Source organism: Triticum aestivum, chromosome 1B (genome assembly GCF_018294505.1).
Source record: "Triticum aestivum cultivar Chinese Spring chromosome 1B, IWGSC CS RefSeq v2.1, whole genome shotgun sequence".
NCBI lineage: Eukaryota > Viridiplantae > Streptophyta > Magnoliopsida > Poales > Poaceae > Triticum > Triticum aestivum.
In genome coordinates this window covers 697,186,980-697,203,759 of record NC_057795.1, presented here as the reverse complement: position 1 = coordinate 697,203,759, position 16,780 = coordinate 697,186,980, and the positions used below count along the sequence as shown (strand labels likewise).

Here is a 16,780-nt window from a genome sequence, read left to right as displayed (position 1 = left end):
ATTTTTTCGGCCTTCTCTTTTTTGGTCGTTCTCTTTTTTTTGGCCTTTCTTTTTTTTGGCCTTTCTTTTTTAATTTCCTCACACGGGACAATGCTCTAATAATGATGATCATCACACTTCTATTTATTTACAACTCAAGGATTACAACTCGATACTAGAACAAAATATGACTCTATATGAGTGCCTCCGGTGGTGTACCGGGATGGGCAATGAATCAAGAGTGACATGTATGAATATTTATGCATGGTGGCCTTGCAACAAATACGATGTCAATTACATGATCATGCAAGGTAATATGAAAATGATGAAGCGTGTCATAATAAACGGAATGGTGGAAAGTTGCATGGCAATATATCTTGGAATGGCTATGGGAATGCCATAATAGGTAAGTATGGTCGTTGTTTTGAGGAAGATATAAGGAGGCTTATGTGTGATAGAGCGTATCATATCACGGGGTTTGGATGCACCGGCGAAGTTTGCACCAACTCTAGAGGTGAGAAAGGGCAATGCACGGTATCGAAGAGGCTAGCAATGATGGAAGGGTGAGAGTGTGTATAATCCATGGACTCAACATTAGTCATAAAGAACTCACATACTTATTGCAAAAATCTACAAGTCATCAAAACCAAGCACTACGTGCATGCTCCTAGGGGGATAGATTGGTAGGAAAAGATCATTGCTCGTCCCCGACCGCCACTCATAAGGAGGACAATCAAAGAAACACCTCATGCTTCAAATTTGTTACACAACGGTTACCATACGTGCATGCTACAGGACTTGCAAACCTCAACACAAGTATTTCTCAAATTCACAATTACTCAAGTAGCACGACTCTAATATCACCATCTCCATATCTCAAAACAATCAACAAGTATCAAACTTCTCATAGTATTCAATGCACTCTATATGGAAGTTTTTATTATACCCATCTTGGATGCCTATCATATTAGAACTAATTTTATAGCCAAAGCAAATTACCATGCTGTTCTAAAATACTCTCAAAATAATATAAGTGAAGCATGAGAGATCAAATGATTTCTATAAAATAAAACCACCATCGTGCTCTAAAAGATATAAGTGAAGCACTTAGAGCAAAATTATCTAGCTCAAAAGATACAAGTGAAGCACATAGAGTATTCTAATAAATTCTGATGCATGTGTGTCTCTCCCAAAAGGTGTGTACAGCAAGGATGATTGTGGTAAACTAAAAAGCAAATAATAAAATCATACAAGACGCTCCAAGCAAAACACATATCATGTGGTGAATAAAAATATAGCCTCAAGTAAAGTTACCGATAGACGAAGACAAAAGAGGGGATGCCTTCTGGGGCATCCCCAAGTTTAGGCTTTTGGTTGTCCTTGAATTTTACCTTGGTCTGCCTTGGGCATCCTCAAGCTTAAGCTCTTGCCACTCCTTATTCCAAAATCCATCAAATCTTTACCCAAAAACTTGAAAACTTCACAACACAAAACTTAAACAGAAAATCTCATGAGCTCCGTTAGTATAAGAAAACAAATCACCAATTTAAGTTACTGTAATGAACTCATTCTTTATTTATATTGGTTTTAAACCTACTGTATTCAAACTTCTCTATGGTTCATACCCCCCAATACTAGCCATAGATTCATCAAAATAAGCAAACAACACATGAAAAACAGAATTTGTCAAAAACAGAACAGTCTGCAGTAATCTGTATCAAACGTATACTTCTGTAACTCCAAAAATTCGGAAATAAATTTTTGGACATGAGGAATTTGTCTATTAATCATCTTCAAAAATAATCAACCTAAAATCACTCTCCGTAAAAAATGGCAGCTAATCTCGTGAGCACTAAAGTTTCTGTTTTTTACAGCAAGATCGCAAAGACTTCATCCATGTCTTCCCAAAGGTTCTACTTGGCACAAACACTAATTAAAACATAAAATCACATCTAAACAGAGGCTAGATGAATTATTTATTACTAAACAGGAACAAGAAGCAAGGAACAAAAATAAAATTGGGTTGCCTCCCAACAAGTGCTATCGTTTAACGCCCCTAGCTAGGCATAAAAACGAGAATAGATCTAGGTATTGTCATATTTGGCGGGCAATTCTTCAACTGAACACTTATAACCCTTAGGAAATTCTTTCTTTTTGTTGATGATCAAACTCCTAGGCAAGAAATCAAGAGATTCATTTGTAGCAAAAGGTTCCTTAATGATAGCGAAAAAATTGGGGTGAATACTTATTGATTTGAGATCTTCATTCTCCTTACTAGAAGGCTCACCCTTATTTTTAGGAACATACATAAACTTGGCAACTTTGGTAGGAAGAAGTTTTGATGTGTTTCTAATCGTAGAAAAGGCAGGCCCTAAGTTGGTAATAATATCCTCAAGTTTATCAATTCTAGTGGAATCTCGATCTATTTTTTCATTAACTATGGGTTCCTTTTCTCTAAAAAAAATTAGAGTAACTCCTACCTTAGATCCATATTTGGTAATTTGTTGAGGATCTTTTTATCCAAATTCTCGATCAACTCTATAGTGGCAATTTTATTTTCAATAATACCAAGCCTTTGCATAACATGTTCCAAAGTTAAAATAGTTCCATTAACCAAAGGAGGTGGTGGGCCTAGCAAATCTATCGTAGCGTTATAAGAATCAAAATTATGGCTACTCAAGAAATTCCCTCCGGTAATGGTATCAAGAATATATCTGTTCCAAGGAGTGATGCCCACGTAAAAATAGCGAAGAAGAACGGAAGTAGATTGCTTCCTAGTGGATCTATTTTGAGCATTGCAAATTCTATACCAAGCATCTTTTAGATTTTCTCCCTCCCTTTGTTTAAAATTAAGAACTTAATTATTGGGAGTATTAACAATGATAGAAGGACTGGCCATGATGGCGAAACAAACGATCTAACACACGAGCACACAAGAGGCAAGCGAAAAGAGGTGAAAAAGGGCGAATAAAACGACAAAGGTGAAGTGGGGGAGAGGAAAACGAGAGGCAAATGGCAAATAATGTAATGCGAGAGATAAGAGTTTGTGATGGGTACTTGGTATGGCTTGACTTGAGCGTAGATCTCCCCGGTAACGGCGCCAGAAATGGCTAGTTGACAGCAGACCAAATCTTGACTTGGCTTGGCGCAAATCTCCCCGGCAACGGCGCCAGAAATCCTTCTTGCTACCTCTTGAGCATGCGTTGGTTTTCCCTTGAAGAGGAAAGGGTGATGCAGCAAAGTAGCGTAAGTATTTCCCTCAGTTTTTGAGAACCAAGGTATCAATCCAGTAGGAGACTACACGCAAGTCTCCTAGTACCTGCACAAACAATCAAGAACCTTGCAACCAACGCGATAAAGGGGTTGTCAATCCCTTCATGGCCACTTGCAAAAGTGAGATTTGAGAAAGATAATAAGATAACTATTTTTGGTATTTTTGTTGTATAGATTGGAAAATAAGGATTGCAAAGTAAATAGTAAACTAGAATTATAGATTGGAAACTTATATGATGTAAAGTAGACCCGGGGGCCATAGGTTTCACTAGTGGCTTCTCTCATGATAGCATGTATTACGGTGGGTGAACAAATTACTGCCGAGCAATTGATAGAAAAGTGCATAGTTATGATGATATCTAAGGCAATGATCATGAATATAGGCATCACGTCCGTGTCAAATAGATCGAAACGATTATGCATCTACTACTATTACTCCACACATCGACCGCTATCCAACATGCATCTAGAGTATTAAGTTCATAAGAACAGAGTAACGCATTAGGCAAGAGGACATGATGTAGAGGGATAAACTCAAGCAATATGATATAAGCCCCATCTTTTTATCCTCATGGCAACAATACAATACGTGTCGGTTCCCTTTCTATCACTGGGATCGAGCACCGCAAGATTGAACCCAAAGCTAAGCACTTCTCCCATTGCAAGAAAGATCAATCTAGTAGGCCAAACTAAACCGATAATTTGAAGAGACTTGCAAAGATATCAAATCATGCATATAAGAACTCAGAGAAGAACCAAATAATATTCATAGATAATCAAGTTCATAAACCCACAATTCATCGGATCTCGGCAAACACATTGTAAAAGAGTATTACATCGAATAGATCTCCAAGAACATCGAGGAGAACTTTGTATTGAGAACCAAAGAAAGAGAAGAAGCCATCTAGCTAATAACTATGGACCCGAAGGTCTGTGGTAAACTACTCACACATCATCGGAGAGGCTATAGTGTTGATGTAGAAGCCCTCCGTGATCGAATCCCCCTCCGGTAAATCACCGGAAAAGGCCCCAAGATGGCATCTCACAGGTACAGAAGGTTGCGGCGGTGGAAAACTTGTTTCATGGCTCCCCTGGATGTTTTCAGGGTATAAGAGTGTATATAGGCGAAAGAAGTAGGCCGGTGGAGCTACGAGGGGCCCACGAGAGTGGGGGGCGCGCCTACCCCCTTGTCTCATGGCCGCCTCGTTGCGTCTCTGACTTCTACTCCAAGTCTCCTAGATTGCGTTTGTTCCAAGAAAGATCCTCGCGAAGGTTTTGTTCCATTTGATATTCCTTTTCTGCGAAACACTGAAATAGGCAAAAAAACAGCAATTCGCACTGGGCCTTCGGTTAATAGGTTAGTTCCAAAAATAATATAAAAGAGCATATTAAAGCCCATTAAACATCCAAAACAGATAATATAATAGCACGTAACAATAAAAAATTATAGATACATTGGAGACGTATCAATCAACAAGCAATCATGCCTTTCAAAATATCAACACTAAATAAAGTTATCCCTAGCCCATCATGCTGAATCATTGATCCATTCATGGAACACACTCGCATATTAGCTACATCAAATGCTCAAGTATGATCATAGTGCCCCTTAGTTGGTGCTTTATAAGAGAAGATGAAGACTCAAATAAAAATAAAATTTACATAAAGTAAATAGATAGGCCCTTCGCAGAGGGAAGTAAGGATTTGTAGAGGTGCTATAGCTCAAAGCTTAAATTGAGAGATAAATTTTTTTGACAGGCATACTTTTCACATCAACAAAAATGACTGAGTAATTCCCAACACTTTCCATGCTAGATATATCATAGGCGGTTCCCAAACAGAAAATAAAGTTTATTCCTTTTTCCACCATCCTTTCACAATCTTTGGCTAGCCGTATTCATGGATGCCCTCCATACCAACAGTTTACAAGGAATTTATTATTTGACAACATAAAGTAAATTTCTTTTTCATTTCGGGACTGGGCATCCCTATTACCGCCGCACTCTCGTGCAATGACAAGCGAATAAACACTCATCTTGAGAATAACACATCTAGCATGGAAAATATTGGCCACCCTTTGCTGCTTCATGAGCGGTACGAGCACACAAAAAGCAAATTCATTTTGAAAATTAGATATGGCACATACAAATTTTCTTAAAACGACATGGGAATACCGTATATAGGTAGGTATGGTGGACTCAAATTAACACATACATACATACATCAACCTTGCTTTGTAATGGTTTTCCTTTTATTTATTTTATTTTGTATTTTTGTGTGATCTATCTATCTATCTATCACCATACAATTTAATCTTGCTCGTAACCGTCGAGGGATTGACAAGTGCACCACCCACTTATACGCACCAAGCCAACAATCATAATCCTAATCCCAATCCCACCAACGACTAATCAATAACCATCTTAATTCTCTCTCTGTATGCATGTATCATATCATTCATTCATCTCTATGTATGCATGCATGTATGTATGTATGTATGTATGTATATATGTATGTATGTGTTAATTGTGTGTAATTCAAAAGCCAAACCTTAATCCATTCATCTCCCTCTCAATCAGCATCCCTAGTTGGAAAAAATTCCTATACGACCGGTTTGTATGGTTTTGATCGGGAGACCCACTCAGTTGATTGACACGTGGCAGTGCGAATCTCAATGCATGTACCTTCTTCTCTGATTCTCTGTCATGAAAACCAACCATTGTTTCGTTCCCTACTTCCCTTCACAGCGAGATCCCAAACCTGCCGCTGGTGCTCTGTGTCTGTCACCGCCGACCGACAGAGCCATGCTTCTCGCCGCCACTGCGATTTTCCCTACTCACCAACGTCTGTCTAGTCTGTTTGCCCCGTCGGTCGCGGCCAAACTTTTCGACGCCGGCAGAATCGCGCTGCTCACACCCGCCGTCGAGGCCAAGCTGCTCGTCGCCGGCGTAACCCCGCTGCTCGCTGCTGGGGTAACCCCACTGCTCGCCGCCGGCATGAGTCCTCTCGCTTGTCAAGGCACCGAGCATTTTAAGAAAATGAATCCATCATCGGGCAAGACCTACAGCAATGGAGTTGTTTGGTAGGCTGTCTCCGTCGCCGTGTCACTGCCGTCTTGCCGCCATGCCGTCGTCGTCGGGAACGAGCGCACCGAGCTTGGAATTGAGATTTGGCAAACGGAATTGGCAGATAAGTTACCTTTTGCGACGAGATTGGCGCTGCCACACGTCAATCAGCTAAGTGGGTCTCCGGATCGAAACCATACAACCCGGTCGTATAGGATTTTTTTTCCTCCTTAGTTGGTGTAGAGGCCGGGATAAGTGAAATTCTCTTTCAATTTTTAAGATACAACTTTTGCTCAGTCTGGGCAATTAGAGGTTGTATGAGGTCCTCCTCCATGTGACGCAAAAGCCGTTAAGAAGCCGTTGAGCCAATCTCGCTTGGGGATGAAAGGGTCATTGTCGGCTGCTTTGCTCTGAGTCAGAGGCCATAGTTTCCCCGTCTGTTGTCCCCTCAATCTTGTTGCCTCGCACCAAGTGTCCTCTCGTCGGGATCCTCGCACGTGTCTGGATAACGATTTGTATTACTAGGTCGTGTTTCTAGTGAGGGTGATCACGCCTCGTCCCAGTCGACTAAGACGATTATTGAGGAGGAAGATCCAGGGCAGGAGCCTTGACATGTTGTCAAGTCGAGGAAGAAGAGTGAAAGCACATCCACTCCCTGATGGTTTTGGTATTCATGTCAACATACATATTGTTGGACTAATGTTTTGCTTGAGTATATTTCATTAAAGTTCAACTCCCCCTCAAGATGCTAAGGACAAGTGTTGGTCAAGCCTCAAGACTCCTTTTTATATTTATGTTCCAAGACATTGAGTCCATAGATATGCCAATACTATCAAAAAGGAAAAAAAAGGTTGTGATAATGGATTCACTGCTCAAGTGTTTAGAGATCAAGCTCCAAAAGCCTTCTCACACTCCCACGGTCACAAACCCTAAATACTAGTCGGACTCACCGAACATGCATTCACACCCGGAGTCACCAAGTCATCCATGACATAGTCGTTGCCTAAAAACCTAAAACCTTGGTCTCGCCGAGTTGGCCCTTCGTCCTACTGCAACTTGTTCAGAATTTCCAAATAGTTTCAGTCGGTGATACCAAAGTGTGTAAAGTGCTTAGGTCATCACAACTCGGAGCCAAAGAACGTTTTCATCCGAAGTCACCGAAAAGCCTAAAGCTTGCATATTTTGTATTGATCGGTCCCACCGAATAGTGTACAAATATCTAATCTAAAGACAGTTCAAGTCGACAACTCCAGAGATGGTGATAGGAGGGTCGACCGGCACCCGCTTTGCTTTTCCCTGGGAAACCAACTGCGGCAGTGTGTTTGCTTCCTTTGGTGCCACGCCTGCAGCTGTCCATAGAGTAACATGTGGCCAATCATTTCTGCAGACAATGGTCTCTCCGTTTACCGTTCCAATCTGTGCCTCGAGGGCAGCCATCTTATCGGTGTAGACGAAGGCGTTAAACGATACGGCTAGTTCCTGCTTCTCGTAGACCGCATAACTTGCGACCGCGGCTACACCATGGACCCTTTTGTGGGCGAGGGTGACATGCACCTTGTTCTTGAGGCTATCCTCTAATTTTATGCCGTTGAGAAAATTGTCGACATCCGTGTCCTTCTCTGCAACCTGTTGAGTTCAGTTGTGCAATATGCATGATCCGGTTAGATTCACAGCATCGTCCAATACATCTATCTTATTGGAGACTACCATATAAGATGAGCATACACTGCTTGTTACCTTCCGGACAAGGCCCAATACGTCTGCCGGGGATAATGTAACAGCAGCAAAAACGATATTGCCCAACCTCCGCTTCGCAGTATCAGGTGGTTTGATATCACCTTTTGCCACGGCCTTTAACTGTTCCACTACTTGTTTCACCGCAGCCTCAAACGGAACCTACACATTAGAGCCAAAGAAATCAATTATCTTTTCCTCAGGGAACAAAAGCATCATCACCAACCTGTGCGCTGAAATTGTAAACTTTGATGGTTTCAGACTTTTAGTAGGCTGGATCAGTTAATGCTATTGCTAGCCAATAACTCTCTGATCAAAGCACCTCACGTAGCAATGTAAAGTCACCTCAATTGCTATTGCTAAATCAGAGATGAGATTAAATGTTAAGGCTAACACTCCAAACTTGTGACTGTAAAAAGGGTATTATTCACCCAATGGATGAGGTTGGTACCCAAATGTGTGAGTGTAGGTGCCCGAAAGTAGAGACGGTGGTACAATTAATATATGGTGTTTCCAACCAAGTTTAGGGTTTGTGTATGTTCTCTTGTAAGCCTACTGTATGTACTTCGACTCAAATCAACACAACACGTCAGTCCATAAAGTTAAGTGTTTCCTGAAAAGAATACAGATTTTCACTGACAAATAAATACGTACATGAGATATGTTTACCTGAATGGATTTAAGATAATCAGCATTCTCCAACAAGATCTCGCGCAACCTCTCCTCCCACTGTGTCCATTCTGATGGCTCCACTCTGATTCGACATTATTGATCACATCAGCCAGATTATAAAGAATCATGATTTTGATGACTATTTGACTATTCCACAGCAGTAGTTTAATTTGTACTCAGGTTTTAAGAGGTAGCGGTTCCATACCTTCTTCCATGCCTGCTTCGATCCAATTTGAATAAGCTAAGCCCCTCGTCTAAGATACTTTTGACATCACCAGGCAATGGAGCTCTGAAAATAGGAGAAGCCAAGTAGCAGTTCAGTAAGTACAAGTTTTTTTAAGACCAACAAAAATGGCATGTTTCTCTGGCTTCAGGAATATGTAAAAATATCTACCTATCTGGCTTGAGGAGAGGCATCTTAACCAAGGAGCCGAAACGCTCGTGCAGTCGGCCTTCGAATTCTCTTCGATTCTGGAAGTGCATTTTTTCTTGAATGTAACACTGATAACATGGTATGGCATCCCAATAGGATCTGAAACTGTATTTTTGGGAAAGGGCATACCTTGCCATCATAGAGGTTGTAAAACTCTAGCACAACTTTACCAGCATTCTGTGATGCCTTGTCCAGATTTCCCTTTATATGTAGGTATGTAAGTCATAACATGTTAGAGGACAATTTACAATTTACAGCAAACTTGAAAACAGCAAGAGCTTCAAGAGTAAATGGCTTTGTGTACCTCATGATTGACCCGCTGGAGTACGCGAAACATGAAAACAGCAAGAGCATCAAGAGAAAATGGATTTGTGTCGGTGCCTGCAGTTTCAAGGAAATGAAGAAAAAATACAAACACATCATAAGCAGAGATAATCTGGGGTTTTGTACAGACTTGTTTTTTGTGTCAAGTAGCAGAAAAAGCATGAAACAAAAAACAAATCGATAAAGCATACTGATAATTAATTACCTTCAGAATCAGGAACAACAGGAACAGCAGCCGCTTTTGTGGTCCCACACATATTCTCAATCTACAATATATAAATGGACCACAAATTCAGTTCTTTCTTTCTAAACTGTATGTAGCATGTGAAAGAAATAACATTGACTCCATCTTCTCATTTGAAAGTAGCAATCTTGCCTGCCGCCACACTTGCTCATTTGGTGCGTTTTTGTCGGCGAGGGTTATTGTAAATGGTTCCTTTTTCCGCTCGTCAGCAACCTTTTGCCAGTATTTTGCTGTAAGGGGAGATAGTTTGAAAATGGATTTTTTCCGAATCTATATTTTGGTCCTATGAACATGTCAACCAAAGAATGCTGCTAAAGATGCGTACCTTTTTTAGTAAGAAGATCTCCCATCAGACTATGAAGAGGGCGATTATCACCAAGGCCACCAGGCATTTTCAATAGTTCCTTGCATAGAGCAGACTTTGCACAACCAGGTATACCTGACGGATCGGAGAACAAAATAATATAACGAGGACATAATGGGAATTAGTAAATCATCATTAAATTGAAACTTGGCAGGGAAAAGATGATCTATGCGAATGATGATGATTCATCATGTTCTTTAATCTTGCTTGACAGTCATATCCTCAGTTATTCTAATGACTGAAAACAACTCAAGATGAAACGTAAACCTTAAAAACTGTTATAAGGAAAAATAGAATTTACCAGGAAAGAAGACGATGAGGCCCTCGGGTTTTGAAACACCATTGAGGGACGTAGTAGGACTAGACGCTTGAACCAATTCACCAGCAGCCCCTATCAAATCCTGGTTTGCTTTAGCATATTGTTCAAAGAAAGGCTCTGCCTCGCTAAGATACGTCCAGGACGAGGGTGCATTATTTCCGCACTTTCTTGTAATATACACAGCCCTGTTTTGTTTGGCAAACCAATTAAATTAAAAGAAACATATGCAGTTTGGTAAAAAAAAAACTCCTATGAACGAAGAGAAAGAAGTTAGTAATATACCATTCATCCAACAGTTCGCAAAGCTCCTTCTGTTTACTTGCTGATGTTCCCCAATTCTCCATTTGTCTATTAACACGTTCAGGACCATTGATGTCAGACCAGGTAGCACTCTTTGTATTCAATACAAGAGCAGAGCACCAACCACAATTTAAATTTTAACTAGTCACAATTGACAAAACTACGCATATTTCACATGGCAGAAAAATTCTTGAATACCACATCCTACATGTGAGCGGCCTCGCTTTAGAGATATTAACTTTTCCTACTAATATGCATTTCCTACTTTGAGATTTGAATACATGACATACCTCAGGCAATCATCTCTATAATCAGATGGGCCATCTTCGAAGAGGGTGGAGAGGCCATTCCGAATTAAAAATGTCCTTACCTGTCAGGCAGGTAGTCATGTAAGGGAATTGTTAGAAGATACATATGCATATCCATTAGTTAAAACTTATACGATGCAGTACTCTCCGGCGTGCAAGAATTAACAAAGAAGATTCTAAAGGAAACAAGGCCGCCACGCAGATATGCCAAGCTTATAGGCAGCATTAATTATAGTGACACTGCAATACTTATTTTACAGGTGCATCAATCAAATGTTAAAATGAAAGCAAGCAATCCAGAGTAACAGCATTGTATCCATACATCAACACCTAAGCCCTGAAAGAAGCTGAAACCATGGCAGTGAAGTTACCTTATAAGTCAGGAATTTTAGTTTGACCATCAAATTTGAATCCTCGTCACTGTTCTCGGCACCATCAATATTTTTCAGTAAAGTGTTACTGTCTTTGGGATGTTCAGCAGCCTTCCTATTATTCGCCTTGAACAGGTTTACATCAACGAAGAAACCTAATCATGAAAACTATGTCAGTCGAAGCCATGCTGACTTATTGTATTGAGAAGAACTTTGAGTCACATGGTCCATCTTACCCCTATACAGTGGCCATAACCCTTGCTTTTTCCTAAAAAGTAGTACATGACCAATTAAATCTAATAACAGAGATAATAAATCCCATAAAGCAAAAAAAAATCCACTGCTGCAATGAGCTAATTAGGTATGCGACACTGACTTTGCAATCTTACCTCATCTCTTGCCGATAACTTGTAAAAACATAATCACTGTGCACATGGATAACCATCTTGTAATACAAGTTATCATTTGAAAGAGAATCAACTTTTTGGTAACATTTGAGTGCTACAGGGAAATTTCTCTGCTTGATCACACGAATCATCTCCTGTAACAGTGCAGAAGAAATTAGTTGTCATGTAGTAGTTGTTGTATTATTGACATTTGCAGTTATAAAACATTTACAATGTAAGTAAAAAATACTTACTGTTGGACAGGAACAAATAAAAAACTACTAACCTGCAATTTCTTAGTTGTATTGTCAGTAGGATGTGCTTGCAAAAAGCAAGTGACAACCGATTCATCAGCGTCTTGAGACTGAGCATCAAGACCACCACTTCCAAACCAATCAGAATGGTCTGGACATATTGAAGATCCAACATTTTCAAGAAGTACTTTAATTTTCTGTTCATGTAAAATTAATAAGTTATAGAAAAGATAGAATCAATATAATACTAAGACAAATCATGAAAAAGCGAATACAACTTGACAACATTAAACAGTACCTGGTTTTCATCTGACCTATAAGCGGCGCATATTTCACGTAAACTTGGTCCCAAATCAGAGTCAACTGCATAGAAGAGTAACTTTCTAAATCAATGGTAAAAGCTAATGCATTTACAACTCGACTGCATTAAGAATTATTTCCTACAACATGTTCAGATGCATCGGAAAATATTTATTAATACAAAAGCATAGATAAGAAGCTTTTCAAAAAGTGAAGGTTCAGAAATGCTACATCCTATTATTACCTATACGTCTATAGCAATCAAAATGAGAAGGTAGGGGGGGATGACCAAACAAGGATACAATTTTTGTATTTTATTTTCAGTATTTCACTTCTTCTCCTTTCTTATTATCTTATTCTGTCCTTTCCACTCCCATATTAATAAAGATATAGCTGAATATGGAGAATTTTGCTCGTATCTTTAATTCATGATGATCTGATTCAGTTACCATGCTCAATAGCATCCTAACAGGCCTAGCATTTCCACATGGTAAATGTATGCGAACAAATGAGAAGTAGCCAGTCTTTGAACAAGAACCTTAATATTGAGATGAAAACTTCGCAAACAAACAGAAACCCTCTTGTATGGATCATTTATATCACTCAAATAACAAGGCAACATCATTTTACTGGCTTACCTCCATCTAGTGGAGGATGTGAGAAGTTTTTCAAGACTTGTTCCATTTGAACCAAACTTTCACGGCTAACAATACGGGCAACCAGGCCTTCAAGAATCTCACCCTGTACCATCACATGATCCTTTGACCCTACAAATAAAGAGAGACATGAAAACATATTAGAACAGCAGTGAGAGTGTAATACAGCAATTATTATTCAAAATAGTAGACTTACCTGGTATACATATATCAGCTATTTCGCCAAGGGCTGTGCAAACCGGCGTGGCAGTCCCCTCTTCACACAATGCATCGTAGGTAGCGAAAAAAGAAGTGGCAGATTTCCTTGCAAAGATGTAAAGATAAAGAATAATAATAATAAGGGAAGACCCAGCAGTGAAGACTGAAGAGATGTGCACTTTTTGAGGGCATGGCAATAATAATGGCTCATTCACAAGGAATATTAGTAACTAATTTAGTCTAAATTAATGGCAACAAACGGTTTAACCCTCTTGTAGTCTCATAATTAAAAGAACAATTATGAAGATGCATCTCATCTAAAACAGCTTCGGAATGGAAACTTATATCAAATACTTTGACATAGGAAACAGTAAACTTGTCAGAAGACCACCTTGTGGAAAATAGCCACACATGATTTGTTGGTAGGCGCCATTCTTGACAAAAGGCAATCACTTGTGGAGTAGAATAGAACCTTGGTTTGCCATGACCTAACTCTGTTACAGCTATAACCACGGCTGCATAAAGGCCAAAATAAAACTGATATAAATATGCATTCAAAAGAGATTTTGTGCAAAAAAAAGGACTACCAAGAATGGTAAAATTCATTGTCTGAAAATTGATGTCACGGTTAAATAGGTAAAGTAATCGGGCATCATACCATAGTCATCCTTTGGCCTTTGCCCATGGTCTCCTAATACAGCCGTCACAAGTTCCATTGAAATGTTTATCCGTTTTTTCTAGAAGCACAGAACAGCGGCAAAATCAGGAATTTTTAAGAAAACAGCTGACAAGCCGAAATGCAAACGATGAAAGGCCCTAATAGTAAACTGAACATTCTTGATGAGTGTTTAAAATTTCAATAAACTATGTATCAAAGAAAGGTTAGGCACCAAACATGCTTGGGATACCTCAAGAACATCATTAAATTCGGCTTGCTTTTTAGGGGCTTCCTTCCCCCAAGCTTCACGAAACATACGGTCCAGGACAAAAACGCCCACAGCAGTGTAGCTACATATATATCCCCAAAGAAGGAAGGAATTGCACCTTCATTCAGTTAAATAAACAGCTCAACAAACAAAGATCAACAAGACAAACTAGTGGCACCTACATATTTCCAAAGCTGTTCTTGGAATATGCTCCACCACGGTGACCGGCATACATGAATAGAGATCCTGAATGCTTCAGCGTAACCTGGAGAAAAACTTATCTTTTTGTAGGGTGAACACATTTTAACCATCGTCACTGCAAGCAGTTAGGTAAAATAAAACCAGTAATTAATCAAACGGCAAAAGAAGAAGAAATCAAACATACCTCCATGGTAGCTGAGCCACACGACACCATCTCAATCATCCGAGTCCTTGTCTGCCATCACAAAACCGGGGGTAAGGTTAGGTTCCCACTAAAGGCTATTAATTAAAACCCCATTCACTAAATCTAAATATGACTCCCAAAGTGCAATTAAGCAACGGAAGATTTAGAAAGTAAGCCTTGATTAAAAACCTGTCGATCGGAATTGTCATTTTCGAATTTGGGGTAGAAAGCGGCCCTGATGCGCGCCTCCGCGAACGTGTTGTTGTCCACGGCGAAGTCCGTGAACAGCCTCGAAAGGTTATCACCCTGGTCAGCTGCCCCCTCCGAGGAACAGGTATTTGAACTTGTGGTTTAAAAAAAAAATCAAAGTGTTGAGCATAGATATATGTAAGCATATACTAGCAAGTTGTGGGAAATAGGAATAGAATAGGCAAAAAGCAAAATGAGTTACCAATTACATGACGAATTTGCGTTGGATGCCGTCATCCTTAACTTGCAAGAAGAAGAATTCCCTCTGTTTCAATGAGTGAATAAGCAAGCAGGCAGTATCAAGGGCTGCAACTTGCAAGCTTCAACTCCCGATTCATTCAGCCATCAAATATAAAAAGTAGTATGCAACAAGCGGAAAAAGAATCAAAGGGAAGACAAAACAGGTAATAATAAATTTTCTGATGAATTAATTCAATTACATATATACATGTGTGGATGATGGACAGTTGATGATTGAATGAAAAAGTGTAAGGTGCGCAGGGCAGGGCAGGGACGAGGATTCAGTTACAAAAATTTTCTGACGAAGTATTAATGAAGAACACTACTACACCGGAGTACAGGATGAAGAATATGACTACACACGTACGTACAGGATGAGGATGAGGAGTGTATGTATGTGTATGAAGAAAATTGGGGTTCGTAGCATTAGCAAGCAGGAGCAGCAAAATTAGGCGGCAAAGAAAGAAGACTTGTAACGGGGGTACCTCCGGTGGAGCACAGTTCCGGCGATCCAGATTGAAAGCTTTCTAGTACGCAGTGTATAATTTCTTTCTTTGGAGCAGAGCAGGGTGGGTTTTGAGTCGGAGTTTCTCTGGAGGCCAAGTCGATCGTGTCGGAATTTCTCTGGAGGCAGCAGGCAGCAGGCAGCAGGGACAGAGAGGGACTCTGTCTCATCTGCTGCGGCGGCGGAGGCCGGGAAGCAGAGGGACGCCGTCTCCTGGGTTTTCTTGGGGTGGCGCTAGGCGGCTATGCTAGGCTAGGTTGGTTGTCACGCTGCTTTGTAGGCCGGCCCATTTTGTTGCTTCTCCTCCAAAAGGTTTAGAGCATTTCTTTTTTTTAAACAATTTTTTTATACATGATCAACATTTTATCAAATACATGATCAAAATGTTTAGAGTTCCAAAAACTATTCGTGAGTTCACTAATTTCAAAAAAAATCACAAAGTCAAAAAAATCATGAATTTGATAAATTTTCATGACCTTCAAATACAATGTTTACGAGTTTGATAAAATATTCAAGAAATTACAAAATTGTTTTCGACTTCAAAAAATATTCACAAATTTGTAGAAAATCATGATTTTTGAAATTATTTAAGATTTTTAAAACAAATCATAATTTAAAAAAGTTTGCGAATTTGAAGAAAAAAATAATCAGGGAAGAGAAAGAAGAACGAAAATAAATCAGACGGAAAAAACGCAGAACACACGAACGGGCTGGCCCATTCCCGCGGGCAAGGGTGCGCGATTGATCACTATCCCACAACGTACACGGAGAATAGGATCAGGGTTAAAAATTTCAACGAAATTTCCGAAATTTCGCATATTTCAGTGGGGTCCGAAATATTATCAGCACCTAAGTTTCGATGCAGATTCAAACAGATTTTCAAATGAATTTAAATTATTTTAGAATTCAATAAAATGAAGCTAAATTTGAAATCGGAAAATCCGAAATATGCGAAATTTCCGAAATTTCGCATATTTCGATGGGCTCCGAAATTATTTTGTTTTTGAAATTAAAAACCTTGCCTTTTTGTACCCTTCCCAATGCGAAGAACTGGCTTTTTGCAATGCATGAAGATCTGTCCGTAGAGGAGTCTAGGATGATTGTCATGCTTTGGGCGATTTGCAGTACTCACCAAAAGGCAATCCATGAAGACATTTACAAGAATCCTATGTCCACTCGTTGCTTCCTTACTTCTTCCCTGACGAGGATGAGGCGTCGACCCGTTGGCTGGGCAGCTGGGGTAGCTGCCAGCCCACCCGAGTTCAAGCCTTGACTTTGACGCGTGGTGCTCACGA

General features: G+C 39.8%; 1 protein-coding gene across 1 annotated transcript; it reads right to left on the bottom strand.

Annotated features, from left to right (window-relative positions):
• Positions 1-7,164: 7,164 nt before the first annotated feature.
• Positions 7,165-15,703, bottom strand: LOC123150102 (tRNA ligase 1). The gene is made up of 28 exons (XM_044569906.1): positions 15,466-15,703; positions 14,943-15,005; positions 14,681-14,834; positions 14,492-14,542; positions 14,289-14,371; positions 14,089-14,188; positions 13,839-13,917; positions 13,572-13,695; positions 13,179-13,285; positions 12,965-13,093; positions 12,325-12,389; positions 12,059-12,223; positions 11,776-11,927; positions 11,623-11,654; positions 11,387-11,541; positions 10,998-11,077; positions 10,690-10,755; positions 10,390-10,592; positions 10,050-10,163; positions 9,857-9,954; positions 9,686-9,746; positions 9,461-9,537; positions 9,286-9,357; positions 9,118-9,194; positions 8,929-9,012; positions 8,721-8,805; positions 8,055-8,213; positions 7,165-7,943 (listed from the first exon to the last, which is right to left on the bottom strand). The coding sequence occupies exons 2-28, from the start codon at positions 14,975-14,977 to the stop codon at positions 7,542-7,544; spliced, it is 3,009 nt and encodes a 1,002-aa protein (XP_044425841.1). The 5' UTR covers positions 14,978-15,005; positions 15,466-15,703; the 3' UTR covers positions 7,165-7,541.
• Positions 15,704-16,780: the final 1,077 nt, after the last annotated feature.

Excerpts from the sequence above, each read along its gene's own strand:
- LOC123150102 (XM_044569906.1), bottom strand. The coding sequence starts at position 14,977 with ATGACGGCATCCAACGCAAATTCGTCATGTAATTG. Across the intron at positions 12,390-12,964 it reads ACATCCTCCACTAGATGGAG|TTGACTCTGATTTGGGACCA; the intron begins GTAAGCCAGTAA and ends TCTTCTATGCAG. Across the intron at positions 11,928-12,058 it reads ATACAACTAAGAAATTGCAG|GAGATGATTCGTGTGATCAA; the intron begins GTTAGTAGTTTT and ends GCACTGTTACAG.